At 35.3% G+C, this 11374-nt stretch overlaps 1 protein-coding gene across 1 annotated transcript; it reads left to right on the top strand.

Annotated features, from left to right (window-relative positions):
• Positions 186-981, top strand: LOC109239798 (the record flags this gene model as incomplete). The annotated part of the gene is given in 1 exon segment (XM_019406398.1): positions 186-981. A coding segment is annotated over 1 exon segment (536 nt), but the record flags the coding sequence as incomplete, so codon positions are not given.

The following is an 11374-nucleotide window of genomic DNA, read 5'->3' on the forward strand; positions in this document are numbered from 1 at the left end:
TATATATATAGGATTTTAAAGCAGTTGACACCCTGAACACTAAAAGCATTTAGGGGGCACTGATTGAGCAGAATAAAGTGCCCCCGTCGCGTAAAAATTTTGAATCTGCCTCTGTATACAGCGTCATTTTCTTATATGATTTGGATTATGAATAATGATATTGATATGGTGAATTAATTTGCAACAGTCAGGAAAAGTTTATCTACATAGGAAAAATTCTTCGAATTATTCCTCATCAAATGAGCAACAAAATTATCAAACAGTTGGAAAATTTCAAGATCTCAACTTTCCTCGGAGTCTATTTGAGGATACTAAGTTAGACCTAAAACTACTATCGTCGTCATCATCATCGCCATCATCATCATCATCGGGCTATAATCATAGCGTGTGCACCCTTGAAAAAGTAAAATTTGCTTTAGAAAGGGCAGAGAAGGAATCATTAAAGAGGAAGCGCTCCGTATCAGAATCAGTACTACTTATGTCCATCACATCATCTCCTACTTCAAATTCCTCAATATCATCAATCAAGGATACAGATAATATTACTGATCATGACATGACTTCGTTCGCGAATTCATCATTTGCTGCTGGTTGTCCAAGTTGTCTCCTTTATGTGCTGATATCAAGGACTAATCCTAGATGTCCGCGATGCAATATAATTGTTCCATCACCTGTACTTAGCATGAAAAAACCTCGTATTGACCTTAACATATCCATGTAAACGTGAAGTCATGGGAAGAACAACCACTGAGTTACGATGATTTTTGTAAAGATATATATAGAGAGAGATACATAGTCTTGTAAGTTACAGAACATGATATATTTATATACACATAAGATATAGCAAAGAGATTATGTCAGCCCTTACTTTAATTTTGTTGGTACGTATAGATGTATGCTTGATCATTATTCGGTTGGTTGGCACAAATGTAACTCTATTTTTGGCCTCTCCTGTTATGGGTGAACTATTCCTTTTTAGTACTGTTGACAGCTTCCTTGAGCCCGAGGGTATCTGCCGGAAACAACCTCTTTATCTTCATAAGGTAGAGATAAGATTTGCGTACACACTATTCACATCAGACCCAACTTGTAGGATTTCGCTAGGTTTTTTGTTGTTGTTGTTGTTGTTGTTGTTGTTGTTGTTGTTGTTGTCGTCCTCGTTGTCGTCTCCTGTTATGGGTGAACTATTCCTTTTTAGTACTGTTGACAGCTTCCTTGAGCCGAGGGTATCTACCGGAAACAACCTCTTTATCTTCATATGGTAGAGATAAGATTTGCGTACACACTATTCACACCAGACCCCACTTGTGGGATTTCGCTAGGTTTGTTGTTGTTGTTGTTGTTGTTGTTGTTGTTGTTGTTGTTGTTGTTATAATTGTAACGGTGACAATTGACAAACTAACAATGTAATTTAGGCATTATAAGTACCAAGCAGTGCATTAAATTCTCGCTATATATGCGCAGGGTCTAAGAAAGTAAGAGCCGAATCATGTTGGTCTATTATAACAGTGTGAGTTGCATTTTTATAAGAGGTTGTTGTTTGATCTCATGATCTCCTGATATCACACAGCTACAACTCTCACTTTTACCCCAAAGCTCTTCGTCTACAACTGTATGTAGTAGTGGCAAAATGGTTAAAAGAAAACAGTTATCCACCCATATTATCTATTAAAATATGGTTGGATAATGAACTTTTAAAAACGGGTTAAATATGGATAAGAACCATATTATCTACCTAGAAAATTGATAACCAATGGATAACTAATGAATTTAACTTTTATATTTATAATGCCTCAAATTGGGGGTTTCTCAAGGAATTCTCCCAAAAGAAATCATATTCAAGAAGCCACGGATAATATAGATATACATATTATCTGTCGGTTAACCCATTTTTTATACGTATTAAATATGGTACGGATAAGATAATTTATTCATTTTTCCATTATCCGACTTCGACCCGCCCATATTCGACCCAACCCATCCGTTTGCCATCCCTAAATCTTTGAAATCTATAAGGTTCAAGCTGTCATTTGCAAAAGTAGACATAAAATCATGAAACAGGGCATTAAGAGCTAGTGAATGTGATGTTGGTATTAAATGTGTGAGCTACTTCATGCAGAACATAAATTTAATGTATAGTTAGCTGAAAATTGGCGTTTACCTAAGCTTTGATGAGGATATTAAATGCTGAAAGGGTCATATATAATGTGCTGATAATAGTAGTTTTTATGCTTTAATGGTTAGTAATACTTCAAGTGGCGTGCATAGCATGAATATGGCCACTCACAAGTATGGGCGAAGCTACATGTTATAAAGGGTGGTTAACTGACCACCCTTCGTCGGAAAATTACATTGCGTATATAGGTAAAATATTAAATTTTAGAGGTATATAACATATGTTGAACACTCTTTCTCGGAGAATTTTTTTCACTTCTTTTAAATTTGAACACCCTTGAATAAATTCCAGGCTTCGCCACTGCTCACAACTTACCCTTGCTTAGTACTTGGAACCTATCACGTTCTTAGCATAGTTATTTGGTACCTACCTGTGCTCAACACAATTACTTGGAACCTATGCAATCAGCACGACTACTTGAAACCTATCCGTACAGACGTGCTTTGCATGGTACTTAGAACCCACCTATGGTCGGCATGACCACTTGGAACCTAGTCGGACGGCCACCATGAACCTAGTTGTGCTCAGCACGACATTTGGAACTTAGCCGTGTTCAGCACAGCCACTTCGAACCTTGCTATGCGATCGCCAGCTGGAACCTACCTGTGCTCAGTACGATATTCGGAACCTACTTGTGCTCAGCACGACCACTTTCAACCTATCCTTGCTCAGCACTTGAAACCTACCCCGTGCTTAGCACAACTACATGGAATCTACCTGTGCTTAGCATGGCCATTTGAAACCTACTCGTGCTCTACACGATCATTTGGAACCTACCCGTGCTCTGCATTGCCCTTAGACTAGTACAACTAGTATATATAATTAATCACCCCTCTTACAATTGTTGAATACCAACCAAAATGTAATAAACGAATCCTATTTTATATTTCTTTCATCTTCCAATGCCGCCACCTACTTTCTTAGAAGAGCTCAAATTTTTATAATAATAATAATAATAATATGGTAATTAGTGCTTATCATCTGGTCTTGAAGGAAGTAAAGGCGTCTACTATCCTCTTCAATAAACTAGGAACAGAGACATAAATTTTTGTTGACCAATAAATACAATAAAAGGATGAAGAATATTAAAAGAGCAGTGGAGTAAATATGAAACAATGAGAATAAACACAGATTTAGTCTACTTTTTGATGCGTATACAAAATTGGAGTTTGACGAAAGTAAAGTTAGATTATTAAAGTCTCGATAAATCTAGCTTAATAGTCACTGCATATCTACAATTCTATATATTAATGTTGCAGTTAAAGGGGAGCCTTGGACCAACATTAAAATTATCTTCGTGTGACCGATAGATCATGGGTTTGAGCCGTAGAAGCAGTTAGTAATGTTTGCACTATAGGTGTTAATCGGGCCGGGCTGACCCGTTTTCAACACGCTTCAACCCGAGTCAACCCGGTTCAGCCCGTTATTGTAGCTTTATGTGCGGGCTGGGACGGGTTGGTCGGGGGGCGGGTTTTGGACGAACATATTTTGGATACCGGTGCACCGTACTCGCTAAGCTCGTTAACGGCCTGCAGCCCGGTTACCGTTAAATTTTATTTTTTAAAAATTATTTGGACCGTTGCCAACAGTCAAAATTTAATTTAAAAAAGAAATACACTAGCCCCACCTGCCTGAACCCGAACGGGTCCAAAATAGCCCGAAAATTCCTAACCCGCTACCAGCCCGTTTACCCAGCCCGCTAACCAACCCGGTCGGATAACGGACGGGCTGGGTTTTTTTTGTTCAACCCGTCCCAGCCCGCCCGATAAACACCTCTAGTTTGCATTAGGATATATATGTTGTCTACATCACGTCCCTTAAGATGCGGTCCTCTTCCCCAAACGTTACGTGAACATACACCGGATGCCTTGTGCACTGCGCTAGCCTTAATATTACAGTTGTACCGCCAATTCAATTGCGTGTGCATGTGGAATTGACCTTTCTCTTCTTCTTCTCCTCCATATATTGTGTACGTGTGAAGTTGGAGTATATTAAAGGCATTCTGGTTCAAAAATTAAATGGTTGAAAAGAGTATGCACCTAAATTTTGCCAAAAATGAAGCTGATTCATCAGCTCATATTAACTATGGCATTTACTCTACCTCTTTTCAAATTTTTTATATCGTTGAATATTAGATGCATGAATCTTTTTTCAAGTCAATAATTTGTGTTACATATGCGCGTCGTCTGGGGAAAACTATGAACATATATATAAGATCTTGAACTAGAACTACGCCATGCACCGGGGGTGGATAATCGTCCGAGTCAGATGTGGAGCCACGATTTGAAGTTTATGGATTCGGGATTCTAATTTTTTTTAAGTTACTATAGTTCTAAATTAAATTTGTACATATCCAATGAATTTTTTAAGACAAATATATATTATTTGGACTAAATATACTGGGTTTAGCGCAACCTGTAGCTTTTTACTCTCCGTCCACCCCTGGTTAGAGTAGAGTATGGGTTACGTACGTGTTCGGACGAATTCAAATTTTGATCTGAATTCTATATTTATTTTAAGAAATTCTTTTTTCAATACAAACTATTAATTTAAATTTCAAATTTTCAATAACTCAAAAGAACCAAAAATCCAAACACGTAAGCTTCAAATTTAAAGTAGTAAATGACTGAAAAGGCTCTTTACCAAAGTCGTAAGTTAATTTCGTCGAATGCTGCATATATAAATCTAGGATATATCTTAATCTTATGTATGGTTCATTCAAGTTGGGCATTTAATGTCTTCATTCATTTGGATACCTAACTGGCTAACTCATTAAACAAAAACTTTTATTGGCCTGACCTATATTTAATGTATTATTTACGTAGTAGCTGACCCACTCTCCTTTCGCTTTGACTCTCCTTATATATATTCAGAACAAATGCCTTCCATGTATATTGATACTGCAGACAATGGGTGCAATTGACCTATTCCTTTAATAAGTAGTTTAAAATAGAGCATATTTACTCTGATTTTACTGACTTTGAATTCTGAATCTATCTGTGTTGGATATATATAAATATTAGGATTGTCAAACGGGCGGGTTGGGCTGATTTTGGGTGGACCAAAATAGGCCGAGTTAATAAATGGACGGGTCAATTAACCCGCCTAAAAGTAACTTGGGCTGAGATGCGCTGAGTCAGGATGGATAAAATTGAGTCTATAGCCCAATTCTCCCAACTCTTACCAAGCTTTAATTAATATATGTTATTTTCTTATGAATTGTTTAATTATCAAATATGAATTTTTTTGTTGTGGTCATATATAATATATCAAACAAAAAAATATCTTAAAAGATATTTTAGCAAAGTTACTCATAAATTAATTTGGGCTAAAATCAGCCAAACTTTATAGGGGCAAAGTGCACTGATAGCCATTCTCAGGATGCTATTTAGTGATTAGCCAATGCTTATTTTGTCCTGAAATTTTAAACTAAAAATCTTAACTTCAGGACAACTCAGGATATTTTTATCCTGAAAAATTGAACTAAAAAACTGAAATTCAGAATGTACTGGGCTTATTCATAAATAGCAGCCCTTCAGAATGGCTACTTGGTGTCATTTCTACAACTTTAGATGGGCTGAGATGAGTTAGGTTAAGATGGGCTGAATTCAATATAACCGGCCCAACCTTGAGTGGATTGAGCAGGTCAATCAAATTGGTAAAAATTGCACGGGGCGTCCTATTTGGTCGCCCCCATTTAACCTATATCGATTTTTTTTTAAAGTTTTAACTTGTGCCCACGGTTCAAATAACTTCGGGCCTCTTTCTCCTCCTTCGTTTTCTGAATGCTGAAGCTTGAGATATTGTTATGTGTTCTAGCTTGATGATTCATATATATCTGTTTGTCCCATTATGTTCAGCTTGGTCTTATTCACAATAATTTAACCTCTTAGATACTTTAGCTTTACAAGCACATTGGTTTTTGGTTCTAATTTATCTGTAGTAACTTGTTTTCATGTCGAAAATATTTTTCATTCTTTAATCTTTGAAATGAAAAGCATCAATCGCTGTTAATCATGATTTATTAAATTCATTGTTGTTTAGAATTTCAGCTTAAAAATGGTGAAGTTTAGCAAATACGAAACAAACGTCACCTCTAGAATGCTGAAATTCATCACAAATAGAACAAAGCTTCAGCTAAAACATGCTGAAGTTCAGGAAATACAGAACAAGCTTCAGCTAAAACATGCTGAAGTTTAGCAAATACTAAACAAAGCTTCAGCTACTAGAATGCTGAAGTTCAGGAATTACAAACAAAAACTTCAGCCAAAACATGTTGTAGTTTAATTGAACTGAAGTTTGCCATTTGCACTATGAACTGAAGTTTGCGTGACTGCCTTTGCAAGTCAGGCCAAACTTCATGCAAAAATATCTAAAGTTTTGCTACACTTTAGGCAAAACATTCTGAAGTTCAAACTTCATACATAAATTTTTGCTACTTCAGGCCCGTATGTCTGAAATTACGCAAAAAGTGGGCACGCTTGCATTTTTTTTTGCAAAGCGGGTATAGATGCAAATCCCCCATCAAATTGCCTCTAATTGCACGGGGCGCCCTATTTGGTCGCCCCCATTTAACCTATACCCACTTTTTAAAAAGGTTTTAACTTGTACCCACTTTTTAAACAACTCCAGGCCTCTTTCTCCTCCTCCTTCGTTTTCTTCTTCTCAAGATTTTTCACTCAACTGCCGCTCACCTCCAAGATTCCAATAGAAGAGGCATTTTGTGAACAGAGCAAGAAACAGGTAGATTCTTTCATTGTTTTCTGCTCTAGCTGCATGTTAAACTGCCGATGCATCGTTTTTGCACTTCGTCTCCTTTGTTTCTAGTTAGGTGGATGCATTTTTTACCTAGGCAATGAATTAGCACAAGATACTCATATATTTATATCACAGTACACATGTTTTTATTTTCAATTACAAAATAATTGAGGTGAAGTTCAGTAAATATAAACAAAAGCTTCAGATCCTAGAATGCTGAAGTTCAGCAAATACAAAACAAACTTAAGCTCCTAGAATGCTGAAGTTCATCAAATACAAAACAAACTTTAGCTCCTAGAATGCTGAAGTTCTGCAAATACAAAACAAACTTTAGCTCCTAGAATGTTGAAGTTCAGTAAATACTAAACAAACTTTCTGCTCCTAGAATGCTGAAGTTCGCAATTACAAAACAAAAACTTCAGCCAAAACATGCTATAATTTTAATGAATTGAAGTTTGCCGTTGCACTATGAACTGAAGTTTGTGTGATTGCATTTGCTACTTCAGGCTCGTATGTCTGAAGTTACCCGAAAGTAGGTACGCTTGCAATTCTTTTTGCAAAGCGGGTATAAGTTAAAAGGTAACCCAAAAACTGGGTATAGATGCAAATCCCCCATCAAGTTGTCATTCCTAATATTAAATATTATCCATTACCTACTAACATGCATTTGTACAATGTATGTCATTCGTTAAGGCAGGGGTGGCGCTTCCATAAAGCAAGTAAAGCAACTGTTTTAGGTCCCACATTTGTGGGGGCCCCATTTTTCGTTACACTTAATAGCCTATGTATAAATTTTTAAAAAAGTTATGTAAAGTGAAAAAATTTGATTTCTTTCTTTAACAAGTATAGAGTAGAAGGATTTGCAACTGCTATGATTTCTGCCAAGAAAATTGCACTTGAAATGAATATCGACCCCGAATTTCGTAAGAAACGTGTGATATATAGGAAGTAACAATTTGATGAGAATGTTGACAATAAAATCTCAAAATCTTTCGAAGAGTCCTTTGGAGTTGATTACTTTGTACATAGTAGACAAGGCTATTTTTTCACTTCAAAATAGATTTGAAAATTCGAAACACATGAAAATATTTTTTGGTTTTTCATTTAGCGGAAAAACTAAGATCACTAGATGATGAAAATTTAAAAAATATTGCCTTAATATTGAATGTTCCTTAAAGATAATAATCAATTCGATACTGATGGTTTACATTTATTTTCGGAATTAAAATTATTAAGAAAAATAGTACAATTAGAAGATAACAGTTTAATTGATACACTAGGTCAAATAAAAAGATTTGATTCTTTTTCCAATGCCTATATTGCTTATGGAATAGTGTTAATAACTCTTGTTACCATCGCTTCAGCGGAAAGAAGTTTTCAAAATTAAAATCTTACTTAAGATCAACAATGTCTCAAGTATGGTTAAATGGATTAACTATATTGTCAATTAAGAAAGACTTATTAGGAGTTAATGATTATAAAAAAAATATTAATAACTTTGTATATAAGAAACGCTACAAAAATAAACATCAAATAAATAAATAATTTTTAAAAAAAAAATTAAGGCCCCTCATAAAATTTGGCTTTAGGCCACAAAACTCGTTGGGCCGCCCCTGCGTTAAGGCACGTACTCATATATCTCGTTGAGGCTGCGATCTTCTCGCAATGATCGTTGAGAAATTTTCATAAAGCACTATCTTTTAGTAGTAATTAGCCATCTATAGATACAATTTGCTATATTACGAATTATAGATACCTTTTCTGTGGTTATAAGATGTATTTGATGTATTTAAGCTATTGTATTCATGAATACAATCTGGGATTCGGTATTGAATTAATCCAACATTTCGTTCGGTCACTTCAGCAGTCATAAAAAAACCTAATTCTATTGAGTTGATTCCATCAGTAGCAAAAATAGGCGTGAATCAGGGAAGTCGAGCTAATCAGTTGTTGTATTCGAGTGTATTCGACTGTATTCATGGAGTAAAACATGGGATTACAGCTGGACAGATTATTGTATTCGACTGTATTCACGGCGTGAAATATGGGATTACACTGTCTTTAAAACGGAAAGTGAATCAATAACATAATAGACTCCTAATATAACTCAACAAACTTAATTATAACATACAAAATTTGTATTTTCAATGATAAAAAAGATTCTCAACTGAAAAATACCCCAAAAACATAGCAATCTTCAGAGAAATTATATAATACATCTGAATACATAAATTATATTAATTAAAAAAAATATATGAATACATTCATGGCATATAGCGAGACAGTGGATACAATGAAATACCTAGAATACAGCGGGATACATTGAAATACAATGGAAAAAAAGAAAGTGAATACAATGAAATACAACGAGATACATTGAATTACAATGGGAAAAAAAGAAGACAATGAATACAATGAAATACATGAAAATACATTGAATATTAACAGAAAATCAAGTTGCTCAGCCCCAAACTCCGTCGTCTTTCAAGAACAAACCCTAATTTCCGGCGAATCCGCCGTTGCAACGTTTGAAGGTACAACACGCGACACCTTTGAGATTTGAAGGTACAACACGTGACACCTTTTTTCATTACCTGCTTTTAGTGATTTAGTTAGGGATTTGATTTGCTTTTAGTGACCTTCACAGAGAAATCTCCTTTCTTGATCTCATAGATTCCTATCTTGTGCCTTCTAACATTGGCAACAGCCAACAGATGAAGAATGAACAAAGAGATAAACAGATTAACCTTTGAATACATAGTAAACTCAAGTGGTTTTGAGACTTCAGAGAGAGTGTGTTGATGACAGAGAAATCGCAATTCAAATATTCGGTGCAAAAATTGATCGGAATGAAAAGAAAATAGTGTGGGTGAGAGGAATTTTGAGATTGAGCATCGTGTTTTAAGGGAATGGAGGAAGAGAATGGGATGTATCAAAGTAGAGAGAGAAAGAAAATAGTGTAACTAAATAGCGTATTTAGTGGCTTAGGGCTAGTAGGTAACCAAAATTAAATATTTTGCTATAAACCTTAAAAGGTATCTATAGTATATAATTTTTTTAAATGGTATTTATTTAAAATAAATAAGGTGAACCTTTGCTATAGGAGATAAAAATTCCATGATTGTTTCGTATATGTTTACTTCCATCAAATTAATTACTTGTGTTTTTGCTATATTTTCTTGGTTTCGCTCGTTTGTCTTTTACAACACATTATAAGAGTCAAGACCAGCATATATGTCACTACCCAATTTAGGATTGTGACCGGCACTTAGGAGCAAGTGTTCCCAAGTAAGCCTCATCGGTAATTTTACAGAAAATCGGACAGAGTTTCCCCTGTTTTTTGGACTATCCCAAAAAAATTTCTGTCTCAAATCAGCAACCAAACATCCTAATATCATACCAAACAATTGATAACTTGTCAATTAACCAATACAAGTCTCCACCATAACTAAACCACCAACTAACCACTAGAAATACTAATTTATCTCCAACTTTGATAAATAAGAACGATACTCAACATAAGACTATAATAACAAAAGGATACTCATGATACTAAAATAATGACTATGGAGCGACTCTAAGAGTTTAAAAAAAGACCATAAAAATAAATAAAAATCTTTGCCCACGCGAACAAATGCGAGGCTCACCGAGAACTATCAGCCTGTGCGTTCTAATTAACGAAATCCTCACCTGCGTCAACTGCTGTCTCTGTAAAAAAAGATTAGCGAGGAATGAGTCGCTAGCTCAGTGAGTAATAACACTTAACCACAACCGTTTTTGATTGGGGACAAGTCAGAAATACATGCTTGTATAATAAAATTGAGAAATTATCACAAAAATAAAATGCCCTTTCAAAATGGTAAAAATAATCAGTCTCATTATGTATTACCTGTAACAGAAATCAATTTAACAATTCGGTAATAAACTCGGTAAGCACTGTATCATATCAATTCCTTATGTTTGGGAGGTTTCCAAGAAAGGATCATGTATCTGTATCACTGTGTGGACTCCTTCGTAAAAGGAGTCAAATATAATGGTAGGTCCCTTCTCGAGGGAAAACTGTAACTGTATGCTAGTTCTACCTTCCCACTAGCGAGGGCTATAATTATACTCGGTAATCGGTAAATACAAGGTGCACCAGGTCTAACGAACCCGCCGTTAGCTACGGAATCCTTTAAGGTCTCCTCCCTTTTATACCTTTCTTTGTAAATAGTAAATCTTCACATGGAAGTATATTCAAAACAGTACAGGGCATTTTAAATTTTCTTATCAAATCATGTAATCCAATTTCGGTAACGGCAATCATATCTCTAGTAATAGTAAAACATGTCTAGTAACAGTGAGAACATTTTAAATAACTATAAACATCTCAAGTAAACTATTCAGTACCATATCAAGTAAACGACTTGTCCCACATGCAATTTCAAACATTCGGTAACA

This window comes from Nicotiana attenuata, chromosome 1 (genome assembly GCF_001879085.1).
Source record: "Nicotiana attenuata strain UT chromosome 1, NIATTr2, whole genome shotgun sequence".
NCBI classification, from domain to species: domain Eukaryota; kingdom Viridiplantae; phylum Streptophyta; class Magnoliopsida; order Solanales; family Solanaceae; genus Nicotiana; species Nicotiana attenuata.